This window comes from Vombatus ursinus, unplaced genomic scaffold (genome assembly GCF_900497805.2).
Source record: "Vombatus ursinus unplaced genomic scaffold, bare-nosed wombat genome assembly UNPS02014812.1, whole genome shotgun sequence".
NCBI lineage: Eukaryota > Metazoa > Chordata > Mammalia > Diprotodontia > Vombatidae > Vombatus > Vombatus ursinus.
Genome location: NW_020954590.1, coordinates 784,539 through 807,852, shown reverse-complemented (window position 1 = coordinate 807,852; position 23,314 = coordinate 784,539). Strand labels below are relative to the sequence as shown.

The window sequence follows — 23,314 nt, the reverse complement described above, 5'->3', positions numbered from 1 at the left end:
TTTACAACTTCTTAATCGTTAAAACTAATTCTCAGAATTAGTCCCCATTCTCAGAACTACCATCTTAGTCTGTGCCCTCATCTCTCACCTGGACTATTGCAACAGCCCTCTAATTAATCATCTTGCTTCTTTCTTCCCACTCCAGTGGCTGTTACCTCCAAAATGAGACAATAAAGACCTCTATTTGGAATTTAAAACTCTTTACAACCTGCCCACTTCCTTTTTAGTCTTATTTCCCTCCATGCACTTTATGACCCAGCTACACTTTCCTACTCATTGTTCCGTGTATATGACATTTTTTCTCCTGACTCTTTGCTTTTTTACTAGCTCCCTCTGCTCAGGTCTGGAATTCTTTTCCTCACCTTCCTGTTAGTTTTCTCAGTTTTGTTCAGAACTCAGTTAAAATCCCACCTTCCATAGGTGGCCTTTCTCTCTGTTCTTGTGTGTGTGTATATATATTTATCTTGTACATACAATCATTTATGTCTTCTCCATTAGAATCAGCTACCTAATTGCAGGGACTAATCACCTTGGGCTTTCTTGGTAGCCCCAGAAATTGTCACACAGCCTGGCACTTAGTAAGTTATTTATAAATGCTTGTTGACTGACCACAACTTATTTACTCTATAATAAATGTTTTTATTTATTCTTTGCTATGGCATTGTACAAACAATTCTTTGCTGGTTATTAACTCTTCTTTGGTTAATAATTTTTTATGAAGACCAAAATTTCTTCCTGTATTTGTTTTACCATGAGAAATTAACAGGGAAGAACAATGCTTTGTTGTTGGTATATTTTACTTTATAATGGGAAGATGCTTGAAAAGTTGACATTGAAATATTAGGATACAGCAATATTATTTCCATCATTTAAAATGTTCTCCCTCACCCCACCAAAAATTTACACTTTATCCAACTGATTTAAAATAATTTTACTTGCTTATGAATGGTCAGTTTGACACAATTTAAATTAATAATAAAACCCATTTTTCTGTTCAATGTAATTAACAGCCTCCCCCAAAAAAACTTAAAAAAAAAACCTGCGGTAACAAAAACAATCAGCTTTTAACACTGAATTTAAAATATTGATTAAAAAAAGGTTGTTGAACAAAAGTAGACAAAAAAGCTTAAACATAAACTGTAGGTATACATCTGTGAAGCACGCAGGCAAGTCGACCTTCTTTTACATTAAGAAGTTCAAATGAATTCTCAGTATTTACTAAGTTATCTTATAACAAAATTAATGACAACAGCCCTAAAAGAGTCAAGCCCTATTTTATGATGCTAGAAAAAGACTCCTGGTTGCCAAATAGAGTTCATGATGGATAACAGAATAAAATGGAAGTCTTCTGACTTGAATGATAATCTAGTTACTACTATATGTTTCCTTCTTTTAAGTCATTTTTAACTGGTATTTCAGATGCTGTTCTTCGGATTAAGTCACCAAAATAAGCAGTAATTGTCTTCAATTTATTGTTAAGAAAATTTTGTTCTATTTCAACTTGTCCTCCAGGTCCAGCTAAAGATGCTACCTAAAAAGGCAAGAAAAGAAACACATACATAATTGGAGTTTCAGAACAAATCTTTTGTTCATAGTATTTGCAAAATAGAAAGGAATTGGCTTTTTATTTATACCCCTACAAACAGCAGTCCAATACTCACTGCTGCTTCTTAATAATCAATGTTTACTAATGGAAAGATTGTGACACAAAATAAACTACTGTTTTGCATGCTGCAATGTAATGGGTAAAGTTTTGGTGAGTCATTTTATTGAAGAACACGATATCTAGAAGTGGTTAGTGTAATTCATGCAAGTAAAGCACTAAAACATGGTGTAGTGCACTGGACTTGGAGTCCGGAAGACCTGTGTTCAAATTCCTTCATGGGATACTAATGTGATCTAGGATATGTCACGTAACTTCCTTATGTCTCAGTTTTTTTAAAATGAGGGGGTTATTCTTGATGGCCCCTAAACCATTTTACCAGTTGTTAATGTTCTCTTCTCAAGTTAGAGAGAGGGATAAGGATTGAACCTATTATTTCATTGGTATAGGGAATTACAAAGTGAGGAACCTACTCCTACCAATGCAAGTCAATCTATTAAGTGCCTACTATGTACCAGGCATGGCAAGATACAAATATAAAGAACAGAACTATGTGTAAGTAATTTACACAGCACCTCCTCTGCAAATGTCAAATAATTGCTTAGAATACTGGGAATTAAACTGACTTTCTCAATGCCACACAGCCAGTATCACAGGAAGGCCTAAATCAAACTCTTCCTTGCTTCCATGGCAGCTCTTGATCCACTACACCACGATTCTCAAATTATCTGATATAACAACAGATATCAATGAAATTATCACAATTAAATTGGTCTCCAACTCTTTCCATTGTGACTGACTTCCTAGCAGCTGCTCTATTAGGTAGACTTCTGGGAGGCTGAGAAATGCTGACCAATTCCTACCAGTGTGGTCCCCACTTTTGATCCCTCTCCAAGCCATAAGTTACTATTTATTAGCCCTTTACTTCCTAGCTTCATTGCGTCCAAGTCACAACCTTTCTGAACCTCTTTCCTCATCTATAAAATATGAATAATACTACCGATCTCTCATATGGTTCCTATATAAGGAATGACTGAGGCAATATATGTAAAGTGCTTTGCAAACTTTAATGTATATGTATATGTAAATATTAGCTTTTCTCACCATGTATTACATATCTTATCATCTACATAATATAATGTAAGATCCTTGAGGGATAGATCCACAGTACCTCCAATATTTATTTCGTTTGGACTGATGATTTTATGATATCAGGAGCTACAGAGATTTCATCTCCTAATATGTAAGGACAACTACATGCCCAAGGCATAAAAGGTGAAATGACCAGCCCTGAGTCATAAAGTCCAGTGTAAGGGATGGGCTTTGAATCCAGGTTGTCCTGACATGCTCTATTCCACAATGCTTTTCACCTTGAACAAAGTACTTAATAAGTATTTATCTACTTGAATTATACTTAGCTCTTGAGTAAGGTACAAAGGCAGAAAACTGAGTAAATGCAACCTTAAAACGTCAGATTGGTGTTTTATGTAAAGCACTTCATAAATCCTTGAGTGCTATATAAATATTAGCTATTATTACTGTTATTCAAAAAATAAAATAATTGAATGAGAGTATATTGAATTGAGTAACCATTAGAGGTGCCAGACCCATAGAAGACTGATAATTTACGGATTTAGCTCTTCTGTGCATGGATACAATGATTTCATTTTTATTTTAATATGCCAAAATAACAATGCTGGGGAGTTAGCCCTATGAGTAGACAGTGCTGTTGTTGCAAAGTTTGTTTGCCTCCAAATATTTCTCTTACTGGCCTGTCCCAGTGTCTTTTGAATACATGTCTGCAGAAGATCCCAGATAAAAACGTTAAATGAGCAGGTCAGCATATCAGGATAGCAGAAAGAATGTTAAAAGCATAGGATAGCATAGTAAGGAGCCCCGAGCAACCAAGAGATGACATGGGGCCAATGAGCAACTTCAGGTGTGGGCAAAAGAAGACACACTGTTGCCAAACATTTCAAAATTTTAGTCTCTGTCTGAGCAAAACTGATTATAAACAACAGTACATACACATTTACTTCAATTGTGATGGCACAGCATCACTAAATAGAAACAAATGAACCAACCAGAAAAATTACGGTTGGTTGCATTTATAAAGAAATTATGGCCTAGTTTGGTTTAGCTGGTAGGTATGACTTTGTAATTTTTTTTTTTGCTTCTACTCCTTGCATTAATTATAACTAAGCACTAACCAACACAAAGATGTTGTTAACATGGACTAAAAATAGATCAAGTTAAACAATTTCAATGGGCCACAAATGCCAAGTACCCACAGTAGCAACTGCTGGGAGATAAAAAAAAGTTCATCATACATTACTAACGAGTATGTACTTAAACCTGTTCAACTTCCTTTACTTTAGGAGGAAAAAGGAAGTTACAGAAATAGGAAAGACATAACACATAACCTATGCTATATTCTCAAATTTTCAAAGGTTGCAATTAGTAAGAGCTGCTAAACAAGAAGGGTAATAACGGAAAACAAGTTTAACAATGGAGATAAACATGAAGTGAACAGCAACAACAGTTATAATGCTGTGAAGAAAAAACAAACCCGAAGACAAAAACATACTACTTTAACCAATAAAGAACTTGACAGCCTTTAACATGAAACCAGAAGTTAAAAACAGTTCAGAAGGCTCAATTTGCAAGTGATAAGGAATGTTACATTTTTTTTTTCTAATTTAGAACTTTTATGTCAGGTTTTTTTCACATGCATACAAGAAGTTGTTTTGTATCATTTGCTACAAATATTTTTTCAAAGGACTACCAAATGACACTGCTTATAACAACTGCTTAGATTTGTTTCAATAATCCAAATTCCAAACTCTCCTCTGGATCAAAGTAAATGCTTAAATATTTCAGTGATCCCTGATCTTATGAGTGTGTATTCTACCTCTACCAATCAATCTATTAACCAATTATTTAGCCCCTGTTATGTCCCAAGCACTGTCCTAGGCACTGAGGATACAAATGTAAAAAAAGGGGGACTTTCTCTACCCTCAAGGAGCTTCTATCTGGGTTGACAGCAATTATTCTGTATAAACATGTGAAGAAGAAACACAGCGGAAATAGGAGCAAAAACACTACCAGAAGGAGGTACATGGGCACTTTGTCTTGAAGTGAGGGATTCCATGAGGCAGAAGTGGGGAGGGAGAGTGCATTCAAGGTACAGGGGGCAGACAGTAAGTCATCAGGCACTTATGAAGTGCCTATGACATTCCAGGCCCTGTGCTAAACATTGAGGACACCAAGAAGGGCAAAAGACAGTCTTTGCTCTTGAAGAGTTCACAATGAAGAAGACAACTTGCAAAAACTACGTACAAGCTATATGTAGGAAATAGAAGTGGGAAGGCACCAGAATTAAGGGGGTGCTGGAAAAGTCTTATAGAAAGTGGGATTTTAGCTGAGATTTAAAGGGAGCCAGGAAGAAGACATAAGGAGGGAGAACATTCCAAAAACAGGAGACAAAGAAAACCCACAAAGTTGGAAGATGGAGTGTCTGGAATGAAAACCAACAAGGAGGCCAGTGTCACTGAAAAGAAGAGTAGGTAGCTAAGTATGTAAGGTACAAGACTGGAAAGATGGAGTAGGGGGTACGTAGGTTCTGAAGGCTTTGAATGGCAAACAAAGGACTTTGTATTTGATCCCAGAGGTGACAGGGAGACACCAGAGATTACTGAGTGTGTGTGTGAGAAAAAGACAGAGAGAAAGAGACAGACAGACAGAGAGACAGCTAGTCAGACCAGTGTGCTTTAGGAAAATCATTTTGTCGGCTCAGTAGAGGATGGACTAGAGTACGGAGAGATTTAAGGCAGGAAGACTTACCAGCAGGGTATTGAAATAATGCCAAGTGTGAGGTGATAAGGGCTGCACTAGAGTGGTGGTGGTGTCAGAGAAGAGAAGCGAGTGTATATGAGAGATGTTGCAAAGGTGAAATCGTAGGTCTTGGCAACAGCTTAGATATGGGGAGTGAGAGATAGTGAGGAACTAAAAAAGACACTTAGGTTGTGAGCTTGGGAGACTGGGAAACGGCAGGGCCCTTGATGTTAACAGGGGAGTTTGGCAGGAGGGGGAATTTCTGGGAAAAAATAATGACTTCATATTGGGACAGATTAAGTTAAAAATGTCTATTGGACAACCAGGGTGAGATGTCTGAAAGACAGTTAGAAATATGAGCCAGGAGGTCAGCAGAGAGGTTAGGGAGAGTAAATAGATCTGAGAATAATCAGCATAGTGTTTATAAAATCACTTATGTAACTAAGTATTACAGAGGAAGAAGAAAAGAGGTACCACAATAAAGCCCTGTGGGATACTAATATTAAGTGGGTGCGATGATGGTGACAAATGCTGGGTTTCACCTAGTGATCAGTTCTTTGGTAACAAGCCTCTCCAAACTTAGCTAGGATGGTCCTTGGATGAAACTTACCAAACCTGTTGCTAAGCCCATACTTTAAGACTTTCCAGTCTGGTTAGGACCTATTAGAACTTATACTCTATTGGCATAGTTTCTGAGAACCCCAAAATCACGTCCATACTACAATAAGGCACCAGACGAGAACCTCTATGGAGATAGGTACTTAAAAATACATACATCTCTCTCTGTCTGGAAGATTATTAATCCAAATAAATTTTATCTAGTTTCTAAGACAAACAGGAAATCACACCATTTTCAAATATCCAAACAACACACTTAGACTTAGGCAGAGAATAATCAAATGTAAGTTGTATCGTTTTTAGCTAAGAACAGAATTGAAAATGTGATACTGAAAGCTGGTGCTCAGGGTTACTTAAATGTATCTGAGGAATTTTGTCTCCAGTCAGAAAATCATTATTATTCTCAAAATCCAACAGAAAGTACCAGAAAAGCTGACATTTAATTACATAAGGTATAAACGATATATTCCAGATTAAGATAGTATTTTAAGAAATGCATAGTTCAAGAACATGAAGGTTGAATTGACCAAACACAATGAAATTAAGTATTAAGTATTACTGGTAAACATCAGTAACTTTTTTCCTGGTGGAAGTGGTTCCTTTTGAATGGGGAAACATGCTTTTATGCTAGACAGTATCGGATACTTCCCACCCCTTAAAAAGGGCGGGATGGAATAATGACCAGCAGTCATGAACACAGTTCCTTGAGGGAACATTATTACTCTTCCCTTCATCTAAATAAATCTGGGAAAAGCAGAATAGCTGAGGAGGAAAGCAGAGGAATATCATCTCACTTAACCCCTCTAGGCATCGAGTTCATTATCTGAAAGTACTATGAAGACTTACAAAGCAACGTACAAATTCAAGGTATCATTCTTTCTTGGCAGTAAAAAACAATTACTAGAAACAAATAGGCAGAGTAAGACTTTTCCCCTCCCCTGTATCCCCTTAATGCTTTGGATTAAGATATGGGATACAGGTAACTAAAGGAAAACAGAAGTGGGGGTTGAGCTTGTTTATATGAAATTGTATACAAAAGTGAAAAACACATAGCTATAAATGAAGAAAGGAAAAGAAATGAGTGCATAAAAATATATCAAGAGAAACCCTTGTTAGAAGGCCATGGTAAAAGGCACTAAATATTATCAGGTTATGAATGAGCAAGAAATATCAAATGATAGGAATTTTAGATTTTAATGCTTAAACATGAAGTTTTGGAAGCCTGATGAAAATGTTTTTAACGTCCATGAATCAATGTCTTCACAGGAAAAAGACTAACTGGAAGCTATGTGTCATAAACATAAAAAAAAAAAAATTAAAATACAAGGCTCCCAAATTCCCTTGCTAAAAAAACACATTTCTACTCAACACCATTAATATGATCAACCCTGGGTCTGAAGAGATATGGGAATGCACTCCCTCCTTTTTTTCAAAGATGAGGAGGCTACGTGTGAAGCACTTCATATGTATACTATTGGACCTATTTGGATGTGTTGGATGGTTTTACTGAATTGTCTTTTTATCACCTTAGTTTTTGCCATAAAGGTATGCTTCATGGGTGAAGGAGTTGGGAGATACATACTGAAAAATGAGACTGATATAAAAGATAACAAAAGAGTAGGAAGAAATTTTTACACAATTGTATGGTCATAGCAGCTCAATTTCAAGCATTATACAAGAAGTTTAGGGCTGAAAGTTTCTACCACTTGCTACCTATATGCAACTCCCTTCCCTATTTCCTCATCTTTAAAATAACAGTGGAGAAAGTGTTAGTCTTGTTGACTTCCAAGGATTCTTAGCTCTAAATCTATGGGATCTTTGAGATGATCTAGTCCAACTCAATAAAGAATTCTGTTTTAAAGCAAACTTTTACTCTTTACCATATTTCAAGCTATCCTTATCTTTCCTCTGCAGGCTTATAACTGACTATGTATTGTTTAGTTCCTTCCCCCTTTTTCCTTTCCTATTTATATTTTAATGATTTTAAAAATGCTTTTTAGTAAGTTGGCGTAAAATCACATTGAACACAAACCAACAAGTATGAGTGCTGTGCAGTAAATTCGTTTTAGCCAACAAATTATTTCCACATCACTTTGGACTGAATTCTAGAACAAAGAACTGGGGAGCTCACTTAACTGAGTTCTGAGGAAAAACTATTATGTAAGAACAGAAAAATGGTTTTTAGATTTTTTTTAAATGTAGGAATAGCAATTTTTTAACAAACTGGAACAAAATAAAACACTGAACTTCAGTTTTCTGATGTGATCTAAGTACAGGACATAAGAGAATGAATGCAAGAATTACATAAAGGAACTTTAAAAGTACTTATAAAAAAAGCAATCTGCAAGTGAAAAGGTGACAAGAGAAATAATTTTTTGTCATATGAACAAAAGTGACAGTTTTTATTTTTTGGTTGGGCAACGGGGGCTAAGCGACTTGCCCAGGGTCACATGGCTAGTAAGTGTTACATGTGTAAGGCCGGATTTGAACTCAGGTCCTCCTGAATCTGGGGCTGGTCCTCTATCCACTGCATCACCTAGCTGCCCCTAAAAGTGACAAGAGAAGCAACAAACCTATCCTAAATGGATGAAAAAAGTACTATGGTGTAAAGGCATTTTACTTACTAGAGACAGAAAAATGGAGTAGAGAAAGAAAACTATTTCACTGCAGGATGATTAAAATCAAAATATGCAGAAACCTGGTTAGAAGCAAATTAGGCTAGAATGAATGTATGAGTATTTTACATTGTCCACAGATTTCATCATTGTTAAAGTAATAAAAAAAAATCTGAAATAATGGTTGTGCTTGGGAATTGTACTGTAAAAAAAACCAAAAAAAACCCCAAAAAACCCAAATACAGAAGCAGAACACGCCTTCCTTTCCAATGTTTCCTTTCAAACATGCAACTTATAATCACACAGAAAAAAAAACAAGCTGGAGACAAGCATTTCTGATACATCGTTCTTTGGGATCTGTGACAGGAAATGCTTCTTTCAAAGTTTTCTGGATAACTTTTTGATATTACCTCAGATGTCACAGACGTTTTCATTTCTTTGTTCAAACATTCCTTCACAGATTAATAAAATGAGGGTATCTCTGAAATTTCGGCTGTGTAAATTGAGCTCATTTTCCTTCCTAGTAAAAAGACAATATCACCAGTATATATGGCCATCTTCACAGTTTCAAAAAAAGGCCAAATATACTTTTCTCTTTATTTTCTATGGGGAAGGATACTGAATGATTTCATTGGTCAAAGAAAGAGCTTTTCTTTCCCACCAATTCCCTGAACTGGATACCAGGAAAAAAATGTCTAAAAGATAACAAAGTAAATTAGACCATGAGGAAGCCCCCGGCTATTCAAAGAGGGATTATATGCAGAAAAGATTTTGGAGCCTCTCTGATCTCTCTAATGTTTTCCTGACGTTCTATTTCAAAGAAAATCCATTTAAGAGCACTTGACTAAGTGTCAGGAAACTGGGTTTCAATTTTGGCACCAAGACTTACTAGTTGCTTACCTTCTGAGCCTCATTTCCTCAGGTAAAACAAGGAGGCTGGTACAGATAAGCTCTAAGGTCCCCATGAGCAATATAACATTCTATTACTTTTAAGCAGGGATTCTTAATTCTTAAACAGGAATTGTTCAACTTTTTTTTTTTATTATGGACCCCTTGGCAATATGGCAAAGTCTATGGGCCCTTCTGGTATATAGGGTAAAATATGTAGGATTGCAGTTATTTAAATTTATTTTTTAAAATGCCACAAGTTCATGGTCCTCAGGTTAAGAACTCTTGCTTTATTCATATCACTGAACTTTCGAATCAAAATATCTGAATTTGAGTACTGGCTTTGTTGCTTATTAGCTCTGTCACCTTGAACAAGAAAATTAACTTCTCAGATTCCAATTTCATGACCTATGAAATAAGAATAATAATACAGTATCTGCTGCATAGGGTTGTTGTGAGGATCAACTTATATAAAATACGTATATAAAATGCTTCATAAATTACACCAACTATTATCTAGGACAATAAAAGTCACCTCCCTCCCTTCCTTTCAGAAACACAAGCTGTTTTTTGACTTAAAAATCCTGAAGTCTTTCTCACTGGGTAGAAATGGGATAGAGGACTCTACATACTGCCCTCCAATCTTCTTGGCATTCCCAAACTGCACCCACCAACTTACACTTTTTAGGTGGACAAATAGCTGTGGCAACAAATGGATGGTTTCTTTTGCATTTTTAAGGCTGTGAAAAATCCTAATGCTACCTGTAATAAAATCTGTCCAGCTCCATTGTTAAGTTCCATAATCATTTGGATGGACAGAGTCTAGTTCTACAAGTTTTTTTTTTAAAATATGCTTAGGAGGCAAAGAGGAAGAAAGGTACAAAGAAATAAGAGATCAGGACAGCATTTTAATGCAGTGACTGAATCCTGAAAAGGGTGGGGCCCACTCTTTTGGGAAGGTGAAGGAAAAACATGAAGAGGATTATTACATAGATCAATTTCTGATGAGGTTCACAACATGAAGATGATTTCTTAATCATTTTCTTAATTTCAGTGAGTGTTCCTTCTCATTGGGGAATGGTTGAACAAACTATGGCACATGAATATAACGGAGTATCATCATTGTACCATAAGAAATGAAAAACAGGAGGAGTTCAGAGAAACTTGGGAAGATTTGCATTAATTGATAACCTCAATTACATTCAAGTAGAACTAGAAGAATAGTTTGCTTGATGACCACAATAATGGAAAGGAAAACAATTCAAAGAATTCAAAACTTGTTACATAGCATCCAATCCTGTTATCACAGGACTATTTCCTGCTTTTTGGCAGAGATGGTAGAATGCAGGAGCATAGTGGAGCAACTTATATTTGTAAACAGTCAGATTTTTGACTTGTTTTGCTAGATTGTATTTATTTAGTATAAGGTAGGCTTCTATTGGGGTAAGGGGAAACTATTGGGAAAAAATGTAAAATAAGAGAGTACTAATAAAATTAAGAAAAAAAAAAGTTTACATCTAGGTTATACCAAATACTCTATAAGAAGTCAATGAGCTGATGAAGCAATTTTTTCAGAGAGAAAATTAAAACATATGACATTACAACAAACATATCAAGAAACATTTCATGTTTAATATTATTTTTAAAAGTTTCTATCACCTAATCAGTTTCCAGAATTAATCCTTCTTATGGATAAGATTCTATAAACCCATATGTTGATCAGAGAAATAATCTGCCCATTCTTTCTTCACTTCTTATAGTTCCAAAAGCTGGTCCTAGGACTGTCTATAGAAATCATCAGTGATTTATAGGACTTAGCATCCAAATGAATGACATTTTGGTCACATCATGAGAGGTAATGCAAAGGCCAACTATATCTCAGTATTGTGCAAACCTTTTTTATTAATGCAACCATTTATAGGGGATTAACACCCACATTTAAAAAACTTTTTGCACCTTTACCATAGTCTGAACTAAGATTAAAAAAAATCAATGGCTAGAACTTTTCATATTTTATGCAGCAGAAAAAAAAATTGCCTCAAATGTAAATGTTTAAAGTATGTTATATACTATGAGTATTACCTAAATAAGAATACTAGCTTGAGTAAACAAATTCTTTTCAATTAAAGAATTTTCACTTAAGATTTTATGTAGTTACTACCTTTTTTCGACCACTTCTCCATGGTGGGCAGAAGACAAGTGACCTTAGGATATTAGAAGGTCAATGCCAGGGAGGCTACCACTAGGAAGAAGTGTACTTATCTGGTAGCTTTCTATTTGAAATAATTCCTAAAATAGCCTCCTATTTGAACTAAACATTTTTGCTAATTAGATGCTAAGATTAGTATTTCTTCACATTAAGCATCTAAGAAGCTTAATTTCTGAGGGGTAGAACAGTCAATACTGGAGCAAACCAATAGATGATTTGGGAGAAGGAACTGAAAGAAGGCTTAAAGCCAATTCCTCTTAGACCCTCAAAGAATTCTGAAAGAGTGGTAGACTTGCAAGGGGCATTAGAATTATAGTAAATTCTCATCATTCATGGTAGTTATGTTTTATTGAGTCACTGTGAACTATGAATCAATGCTTCTTCTAGGGGAAATACAGCATTAGGTTTCTGTGAGCCTTTGGTCACAACATTTACATTAGTAGTTTCCGGAGTGGCCTCATGTACAGATCGGTAAACTTCCTCTTCCTTTTTCTGGATATACCGTATTACTGACTCACTAACATTGAACTCATGGTCCAAAGTATTATAATTCATGTCTGGGTGAAGCTTATTTAATACATGTATTTTCCCTGTAAGACACATTACAGCCTTCTTGTGCTTCGGAATACTAGACAGCAGTACAGTATTATGCTTGGGGGCCATTTTAAAAAGTGAAATCACCAACAAAAACATAAAAAAAAACCCCTCAAACATGGCACTAAACAGACCATGAAAAGAACACATTTACAGTATATGAGAGCTGAAACAAGAAGACAGAGTATCACTATGTTTGACTTCAGCTGGATGTTGGGTACTTTCTGCCCTTCTGAGCATGTCTGCAAATGACCATGAAAGCGGTACAAGAATTCATTTTTAGGATTACAAATAAATCGTAGTGAGGAGATGAATTTGCAAATACAAAATCTGAGAATAATGAGGACTGACTTTATTTAGTCCAGCATCTTCATTTTACAGGTGAAGAAACTGAGCCCCAGAGAAGCCGAGTGAGTTACCCAAGATCAGAGAGAAGAGTTCATTCTACTCTTACTGAAAATGAAGCTGAGCCCAGTTTCATGAAACAAAACCCAAATCTCATGTATCCAGAGACCATCAGGGTTAGAAGGGTTTTAGAAACCACTTTGTTATACTCCCTTATTTTTCAAAGGAGGAAATGGTTCAGTTAGTTTCAGAGCAGGGACTAGAAGCACAAGTTTCCTGTCCAGTGTTCTTTGGCCAGGCTGTTGAAATATGACCAAGGATCACTTAGGAGCACTGACTCCTCAGTTCTACCTGGAAGCACTCTGATGCCAAACTGACTTACCCCAAGAGTCTCTTTCACTGTGTCTAGATTATTTTCCTGAATGTAATATGTACAAAGCACATAACACTCTCAAAATCTGATTAATGTTGATTTGTTTTTCAGCCTTTTTTCTGCAAGGTTACCTCCACATCACAAAACCATTTTGTGGGGATTAATTAGCCTCTCACTCCTCTACTAAGTAAATAACATTTATCTAGTAACTTTATGGGTAATGTGAGAACTTTCACAAATATGAATTTAGTTTTCCAATATAAGTTCATTTGGGAGGGGTGCACGTGTGTGTCTGGGAAAGGACAGACATGGCCAATGCAAAAGTATTTTGCTTGACTCTATGTTTAGAACAGAGGCTGTTTTTTCTTCTTTCTCAAAGGGGAATGGGGAAGGTAGGAGACAGGGTAATTTGAAAAAATTTTAAATTAAAAATAAAAACATATGTAAGAGATTAATGAGGCAAGAGATACTATAACAAAATATCAAATTGCATTGTTAAAATTTAAAATGTCCCAATTTTGTATCAATTTAGCTATTATAATGTTTACCGGGCATAGTTCATTGCAAAGAATAAATTACTTAAGTCCTATTAAGATATGTTCTTATTGAAACTTAAACCTTTGAATTACAACATTTAGAAATGAAACCAAATAATACTGTTGCTTTGCTTTTTTTTTTTAAAAGATGCTTCAGAAAAATTAGTTTAGCCTAAAATTATATCTGAAACATGGGAGATAAGAGAACTTGATGCTTTACATTGCAATCCATGACTTTAAATATGATGACAAATAAACTGTTTTGAATAATTTTTGGCAAAGAAAAGTCTCTACTTACCTTACATCCTAAAATAACTCCTATAGATCCGTTAGGAATTACCATACCAACATCATACAATGAAAAGCTAATGCAAAATTTATCTTTTAGGGGATGGACAAACAGAAATTAGTATGGTCTATGACACCTGAAAATCATGAAGACAGAATTCATTCCTAAATGTAATCTTTTGTTAAGAAAAAAGTTTTACATGGGAGATTGCTATTTATGAAACCAGGGAAATGGACTCAGTAAGTCATCTGAAAGCAGTCTCATACCTCCTTCTTTCCTCCCCCGAAATTATCCAGTGCACTTAGATATTTCCCTATAACAGAGCCCATGTTCCAACATTCATTCTATCTGTACAGCTGACTGAGAAGGAACAGACCATTTTTTCTACCAATACTCCTGGCTGCAGGCTGGTACTAGGCTCATTCAGAGAGAAAGTTCTTTTCCTAGAGCAAAGAGTCTTTTCTAGAATATTTCAGTATGTTTGGTCTTTGGCAAAAAATCCATTAACAGCTCAACTCCATTCTGAAATAGATTTAGGTCGCAGGATATAAAAAGAAATGTTGTAATTATAATACAAATAACATTTGGGCATCATAAGTAAATTATCAGATTCTGGTGGCTTCAAGAAATTTCATTCTATATTTATTCTAATTTTGCATCATAGTACGGCAAAATGTACATCTGCTAATACAAAAAGTAATTATCAACTTCAGTTTCTTAGGCAATACAATATATTGGGAATGCCTAGCCAGTAATGTTTCTGGACTTTAAAAAAAATCATCTTCAGTTTTCGATAGCAGATACCTAGAATTTGGATCTTAAAGATTAAAGACTACATACATAGAAGTACATACGTGCAAAGGACTTCAGATCAAAGGTTTCCTTCAACATTTATTTTTGTTATTTAAAATATAAAACAAAATAGCAGTGAAAGGAACAAAGCTTTGTAGTTTTTTCTAAATCCATCACAGATTTTTTTTATGGTTTTTAACAGAGTCTAATATAAAGGCTGGAATGCAAGCAAGGGTTTAAGTAAAGCCACATGGTCTTAAACATTTTGATAGGAATAGGATATGCATTCCAACAAAGATTTTCTCAGCACTCCAATGTAGAAATCCCACTCAACTAGTACCATAAAATGGGAATTTGTCCCATAGTTTGGGTATCCCCATTTAAATATATACTTAAATTGAAGGCAGTGAGTTTGACCTAAATCTAGTGAAAACTTCTCATTACGAATGTTAAAGAAAAACTAATTTTGTTGCTATTTAGCAATTGTGATCTATAAAATGTTTTTGGTTAAATATTAGTCCCACCATTCACATTAGAGGTGTGTAACGCTGTTTCATATCTGATGTATTTTTCTGATTTCTAAGAGTCAGTGACTTCTTTACTTCCAGCTTCCACCTCCAAGTCTAAGCAATGTCCAAATATATAACAGTGGAAAGCTTAAAGCAGGGGAGAAGGAAAACAGGGAAAGGAAAGTAGGAAAACAAAATATGAATGGGGGAAGGAGTAAATATGGTAAATAGCATAATGCCATTAACAACAGTCTTTGGTGCCACTGTGTTATCAGGGCTAAAGGTGGCCTCCCTTCATCTGGTACACAGGGCATAATACTAGGAGTCAAATAATGTCTACTTGAGCTCGGATACTTCCTGAATACTGCTGGGGAAATCTTATCACTTTTCTATTCCTCAGTTTCTTATTTAGTATATTCAGTATATTTCTTAGGGAAGCTATAGTCTTGAGATAAAATAACAAAAACAAAATAAAATCAACCAAACAAAAACTCATTATTTCCCTGACACATTTCTCTGCTGGAAATATGACTGTTGGTTAGAAATTATGAGTAAGGACAGAGTAATCTTAAATGACAATGTATTCAACTAAAATCATGCACTTATTATGGGCATAGCATATGTTAAGTATTAGGGGAGAGGTAACTGCTCCTGGTTTCAAGATGACAGTTTAATATATCTATATCTTTTTTTTTTTTGCACTTTAAAAATAAAGGCTATAAAGTAGCCCATAGAAGGTTTCAAACATGTGGCCTGCAACAGCCTTGAGTGCAGACTTAACCAGATTAAAATGTAATTAAGACATATTTAACAAACTAAAAACACAACATAGATAATATTACATTTTAAAACTAAGTCAATACGCAACTTGCAGGGATCCTTCTATATGGACTATTGGTGCTGATTTTATTTGAATTTGACACAATTGCCCTTGAGTATTTGGCTTGTTTACTGGCACCACCATTACTCCACTAGGAGAGAATGCCTGAGAACATTGACATAAGAAATCCAGGGACCTTTTCTTCATAGATTTCTTGGTCAGAAAGAAATATCAGAAACTATGCATTCTAGCCCTCAGATATGAGGCAGGGCTACATCGAAACTAAACTAGATATAAGAACAGTTGCTTATATATAGTAGATACTTAGTTTATTTTTAAATCAGGTCAGAATTCTCCTCATAGAAAAAATGGCTAGACATCAACTCATAGTGTAGTTGAAATAGAATTAAAGAGTTCAGAGCTAGAAGGAAACCAAAGCCCAGAAAAATCAATAGTACAAGGTCATACAAATAGTTAACAGACAAAGCATGTCTCCAGACTCTCATCCTAGTAATCTGGCCACTACTCGGGGTTTGAGGAACAAGGGGCACATGAAGTACAAGAATGAGGAGTAGTTCTTCTCCCTGTTCTGCATCTAACACACACTCAAATAGACAAAGTTTATTTTTAGCACCCTATCTCCTCCTGTTCTATATGCCAATGCTAATTTGACACTCGATTCTATCTAAAGTTTTTCATGGTTCCAAATTAACCACCTTTTATTCCTCCCCTTTAATCAGAACTCCTCTTCTTTCAAGTATGCGTTAGGATAAAAACAATCTAACTGAATTCATATACCAGTAATAGATGACTGGTTGATAGTCACTTAATTTTCCCAAAGTTATTTATATTTTAAAGAGGATGCTCATAAAATCAAATGAACTCCTGATTATGAGAATTTCAGACAGTATAATTTCATGTGGAAACTGTCTTTGGGTCAGTTCTTTTAAGGTGTTCATACTTTTCAGGTTCCTTTCTTTCCTCTAGTCCTGACCTATAGAACCTCTAAAATTCTTGCCTCCTTTGTTTATGGGAGCAATGGACAGGGCAGGGTAGCTGTTTTCAAACAGGGAAAGACCGGAGTCTATGCACTCTTAATCTATACATTTTTATAGACTACATCTTTCTAATGTGCTAGTTCTGGTGAAAATGTTAAATATTACAGATCTGAGAAAAGTGTTAAGATTTAGGAATGGCTATTTTTTCAAAAAATCATACACACACACAAACACACACACACGTTTGCCTTTTTGGTGAGGCAATCAGAGTTAAGTAAAAATGATAGGGTCACACAACTAGAAGTATCATGTGTCTGAGGCCAGATTTGAACTCAGGTTCTCCTGACCCCAAGGCTGGAGGTTATCCACTGTGCCACCTAGCTGCCCCAAATATCTATTTTTTGAAAAAGATGGTGCACACATAAACACACCTCCTTTTCTCAACTACAGCCGCCTAACTAGGGGCACTAGACTTATGAATGACCTGTGCAGATGAATGCCTATTGTTACTGTTTCTGACCAAGGATCACACTTTACAACAAGCTGATGCCTTCTGAATATTGAGGGAAAGAAGAAATATGATTTTGTATTTTCCAGTTGATTACTGGCTTGTGTGAGCAGGTGTAGGAATCTAATCACCTTTTATAAAGAGATTTTTATGAATAAATGCACTCCAAATTTTAAATAGATGCACAAACCACTTTAGTACATAAGACATTTCAAAACTGGAAGCTGCCTATGATCTTTTCTTCAATAGCAAGGGCAATGATAATATTGTGGTTTATAGTCTTCACTTCTATTGTCTACTTTACACAGCTTCTTTTTGTTCTCTACTCACAAGTAAAGCGATAATAGATAGTACTTTCCCCTTCTAAGTTAAAGCTTGTTCATCTAAAATTTATATACGACAAAGCAAAAACAAAAATAAAGACAAATATCCTTCTTTTTGGTTGGCACCTAAAAAGAACCATAATTTGTCTAATGAAGTTAGTGTGTTCTAGTGTACTAAACATACAAACTGAGGAAAAATTAATGGGAATGCTCTCCATCAAAGCTAGTTTATAATCTGTATATCATTTTATTTTATTCATGGAATTAGAATGCAAATATATAAGATAGATTTTTCTTTATTAGTTTGTGACTTTTGAGCATATTTTTATTTTAGGGTCGATTTTAACTAATGGGTTTTGGGAGTGGACAAATTAAAAAACAATTCCAAAACATCAAAGGGCATGAAAATCAACATAATTTGTAAAGAAGCAGTTAGTATGTCACCTATGCAACCAGTGACATTTTAGGGGGGAAAAAAGCAGAGTCAAAGTGAAGATTTCCTACCAAAATTTCTACTTGAATTAAACCTTAACCAAAATACTTGAAAAAGTATTTATTTTAACCCACTCTCCTCAATGTTTTACTAGCATTGCTACTCCCTCTAGAGGCAGAAAATGTAAATAAAGTATAAGTTCTAAGACTTTTTACAAGCAAAAACAAATAGTTTTACTTCCAACAAAGTTGCAAAATCTGGCAACTGATTTTATATGTGAAAAAAGGGAGAGAGAGGTCTTGAGGATAATGCCAAATTACAAACTGGGGAGACTATAAGAATGGTGGTGCTTTAGACGTAAAAAAAGAAAGTCTGTAAGAGAGGAGGGATTAGGGGAAAGAAAAGTTGTTTTTAGTCATGTTGAGTTTGAAGTATTTCCGGGAAGCCCCATTTGAAATGTTCAATAGGGAACCGAAGTGAGATTGCTCAGGGAAGAGAATAATATTAGTTATAAAGATCTTCAAATATTTAGCATACACACAATCCAACCAATGGGAGCTACTGAAGACACTGAGAGTGAACAGACAAGAGCAGGGTAGTTAGGACAAAGACTTAGAAAAAACTTGTAGTTAAGGTGCATGATTTGGATTAGGAACCACAAAGAGAAACTAAGAAATAATTAAACAGGCAGGAGAACCAGGACAGAACAGTGTCAAAAAAAGCTCAGACAGTAGCATCCAGCAAAGATGGTCAAAACTGTAAAATACAGCAGAAGTATTCTATCCAGATGCTATTTCCAACTAAATTTTATAATGTGATCAGGTAACTCTTTTCTGAGACTACAATTCAGGATCATCTTAGTTGAGGAAAGAAGGCAGGGTGTCGAAACCTAACAATGAGTTTCCTTTCTGGGTTTTCTGAAAAAGTCCAAGTGTATGACACAGATGTAGGGGATGTGAGAATTAATTTGAATCTGTTAGTAAATCTCCCCTTTATGCTTCTGGACTGGTCAACATTATATTATGCTGGTATACAAATAAACTCAAGGGTTAAACCAAACCAAGTCTTTTTGCCCAAAAGCCCATCTAATAATGACTTAAGCAAACTGCAGGCACATGAACCCTAAAATTCACCATAACAAAGTCTCTCACTACCATACCTTTTTCTTCTACCCACACTTTCATAGATAGGTGTTTGCCATTTGGTTCTTGAGTTAAATGCATCAAACTTTTATTACATGGAAGCTACATGCATGGTACAGTACTGTCCTAAAGACGATTTTTTTTTCTCCTTTCAACGATAGTTATTGAATACCTATTATTCAGGGGCAACTGAAGCAGATGTAAGTTTCTCTCATCAGTAAAAATGAGGGGGCTGGGCTTGATGATCTGCAAGGTTCCTTCCAGCCCTAAATCTTATCAACTTGTGTTACATATTTATCTTTTAACACAGTAAATATGTAATACTCATTATATGTGCTGCAATAAGAGTAACTATAACAATGGATCTACAAAGTTTTGCAGAGAAATACCATTTTAATGATAATGTACCTGTGAAACTAAATCAATAGTTAAACCAGAGGTAGACTCATCAACAATCCTTCAATAGTAACTTACCTGGTCAACATCAGCATTTCTTGGGAGGAAATACACAATATTGTTAGTGATCATCTGGGATAGCCGGAAAATTTCAAATGTTGAAATAAGTTAAGGAAAAATAACTGACACCAGTTAATTTCTACTAAATGATAATTTAGTCATTTAAAAGATGGTCCCCAATCTAGGACATAAGATGCTTTTATTCTGAAATTTAATAATAATCATCATGAATAGAGCAAAATTCTTACTATAGAAGCAGTATCATCTCATTTTAAAAACAAAAATCTCTTCCAAGCCATCAGCATATTTGCTCATACCCATGGATGAATTCAAATAAATTTTTAGATTTAGAACAAGTCAAAGATTGACATGAGGGGAAACTGTGGCCCAGTGGGCAGCAGCTGGCACTGGAGTTGGAGACTTGCCCATAACACACTCATTATGTGACTCTGGGAATGTCCCTTATCCTTGTAGATCCCAGAAAGTTACAGTAAGAAAGAAGGTTCTAGTTGTCTATATCAATGAAATCATAAGTCTGCTTAAAAAAAAAAACCAAACAAACAAACAAGAAAAAGAAGGGGAAAAGTTAATGCTTCTTTATAGAACTTTACAGTTTACAAAACACCTCTTTTATTTGGTAATGCTTACAAATAATTAACCTCTCTGGCTTCAATGTTTTCATTTATAAATTGAAGGGACTGGATTAGAGAAACACTGAGGTTCTCTTCAGCTCAAAAATCTATGTTCCTAGGAGCTGGCAATATCAATAGCTTCAAAAAGTCAATTACTGCTTCATTTGTTCCATTTATTTTGGACAAAAACAAAACAAAAAAACTCCAAACAGTTATACAACAGATATCACACAGAAAATTTGACACCCTTCTCCCAACACAACTTGGCAATAAAAAGTAACATTTACCACCATTTATAAATTAAATCACAACAAGGACTTAGAAAGGATATCCATCTGGAGACATCATGGTTCTGATATCAAAGGTTTCTGCAGTAGCATAGTCAGGTCCTCCCCAAGGAGGGCTGAGGAATACAACATCTGCCTTTAAATCTGAGGCCAACAGCATGAAGTCTCCACAGATGAACTCTATCTTATCTGCTACTCCGTACACTTCTGCATTGTTGTGAGCAAGATCAATTTTACTTGGATCAATATCAATGGCAATCACTGAAAAAAGATAAAAGGAAAATGAGTCGATTTTATGAGCCTTGTGAAATGACATTTTATCTCTGCAATGATCTGAATAAATTCTTTAAAGGATCCTTACAGAATGAAAGAAAACTTTGCCTAAGATTAGCTTATTCAGTTACATATACCAAAGATGCAGATTTAACTGAAACATTTACAGTTTTAATTGTGACTGAGAAGGCTAGATTGAAGAACTTTTTATAATATTTTGATGACAGGCAGTTTGGGGATAGAGATTAGATGCAGAAGAATAATGAATAATGATGTTAATCTGTGACATTCAATATTTCAGCTGTCCAAAATGGTGATTAAATACACTTTCTCTTGCTAAATTTTTCCGAATCATGTTACTTTTACGGTATGCAGAGTAAATCACAAGTAAGCTACGAAAAGGGGCATCGAAAGAAGTTGGACTAAAAAGGAAATTAAAAATAGGCTTGGTGTTTTAAAAACTTTTATCTAGGTTTTTGCAAAAGCACATGGCAATAGTATTTACAAAATCCTACCTACTTAAGATTTACCCATGCCTCCATTTGAATTTGTAAACAAAAGGATACTTATACAAACTTATTCTTCTATCACATGTACCAATTTACATGTATTTACTGTGTCTACCATGAACATGCAATGTGTTTAATAACAAGCATTTATCACTACCATGAATCAAAGATAACTGATATTCAAAGTCCATAATGTTGAGATTCTAAAAACAAAAAGAAAAAAAAAAACAAACAAAAGCACAAATAGTCTAAAAAACTGTAGATAGGTTTAAGTTTTTTCCCAGAAAAAACATTTTAAAGGAATTAAAGACCTTTAATGATAGAAATCTTCTTTTCTTTATATTTTTTAATGAAACACTTTATAGTTTTGTGTTTTCAATGAAGCTGCTTTCACTTAATTTACTGCTATTTCAAAATTAGCAATGCTTATATAAGCTCACCTTGGCTTATCTACAGAAGTGCACACAAGGCACTTGCCACAAAGTATGGATTCCAAAAAGCTAGTGCAATATTTAGAAGGGCTAAATGAAACATGATTTCCATGGTGATCACGTAAATAAATTACTAAAAAAAAATTCAATAGGTCATGTTTATATATTACTTTAAAATTTACAAAGCATTAAGTAAATGAGCTCATTTGATCTTTACTCCCTAATGAGATGGAGACTTATTAATGATAGCTTCAAAACATTAAAAACAGCTTTGAAACATTAACATTTTTGCAAAATAAAATCACTGTACAAAATACACAAAATCAACCAATTAGTTATTGCATAAAACCATACATTTACAAGGACTGACCCTATTTCTGTTATAGATACACAAACAAGTAAGAGAGAAATGATCATATCTTTATCAGCTTTTTAATTTGCTACATTTGTGGTCCAGGAGCAGAATGACAAATATGCTGACACTAATGAAAATGCAAAGAAGCAAAATGTCTTCTAACATTAAATCTAGTCTTTAAAACTAAGTGTTTTGATCAGTTGAGTTTGAAAATAAGATCTGTCTGAAAGCAGCAGAGATTGTTAAGCACTGACTTTGGTCTATGAAAGTGCTGCTGACAAATAGTAAACATTGAATCTCTATTGGAATAAAGAAACTCATAGCCAAGTGCAAAATCTTTCTACCTACACAAATACATGCATGTAAATAAATAAATAGTGTGTGGGTCTGGGGGTGGTTAGATAGTTCTCTGAATGAGAAAAATCCTGATATGAACGCAGGATATTTTCAACACCACACACACATACACACACACACACTCTCTCTCTCTCTCACTCACTTATTCTCTCTCTCTCTTTCTGAATGCCTCTAATACCCCAGAAATTCAGCATATTCTTTTACTGGGGACAACAAAAATTACTTAGTTTCCTAGCTATATTACTATCTATTCTGTATAAGAATCACCTAAACTTAACAAACATTTAAGACATTTTAAGTTTATCTTTTGTTTAAACAAGAAACTATTGTTTAAAACAGGAACTATTTTTCTACGTCAAGGATGAATGATGATGCCTCTTCTGGGTCCAACTTTTAAGACATTAAGACATGAGATCCACTGAGAATTTAAGTTCTGGATTTTTATTCTCTACACCAAAACTTTTTACTAGTACTACTATAAAATATTAAAAGACAGAAATTACATTCACTGAGTATCCTTTTTTGCATTCACTCTGACACCAAGAGACAAAGTTAAGAATACAATCTGGATAGTTCTTCTTTCAG

The 23,314-nt window shown here is 34.9% G+C and overlaps 1 protein-coding gene across 1 annotated transcript in view; it reads right to left on the bottom strand.

Moving 5' to 3' along the window:
• Nucleotides 1-630: 630 nt before the first annotated feature.
• The window catches only part of LOC114054218 (trimethylguanosine synthase-like), a 59,019-nt gene continuing 36,335 nt past the window's right edge, over nucleotides 631-23,314 (bottom strand). The window contains exons 11-13 of the mRNA XM_027877390.1: nucleotides 20,849-21,065; nucleotides 19,904-19,982; nucleotides 631-1,531 (exon numbers count right to left, since the gene is read on the bottom strand). Of these exons, the coding sequence (XP_027733191.1) occupies nucleotides 1,376-1,531; nucleotides 19,904-19,982; nucleotides 20,849-21,065 (452 nt within the window). The 3' untranslated portion in view covers nucleotides 631-1,375. The remainder of the gene's footprint in view (nucleotides 1,532-19,903; nucleotides 19,983-20,848; nucleotides 21,066-23,314) is intronic.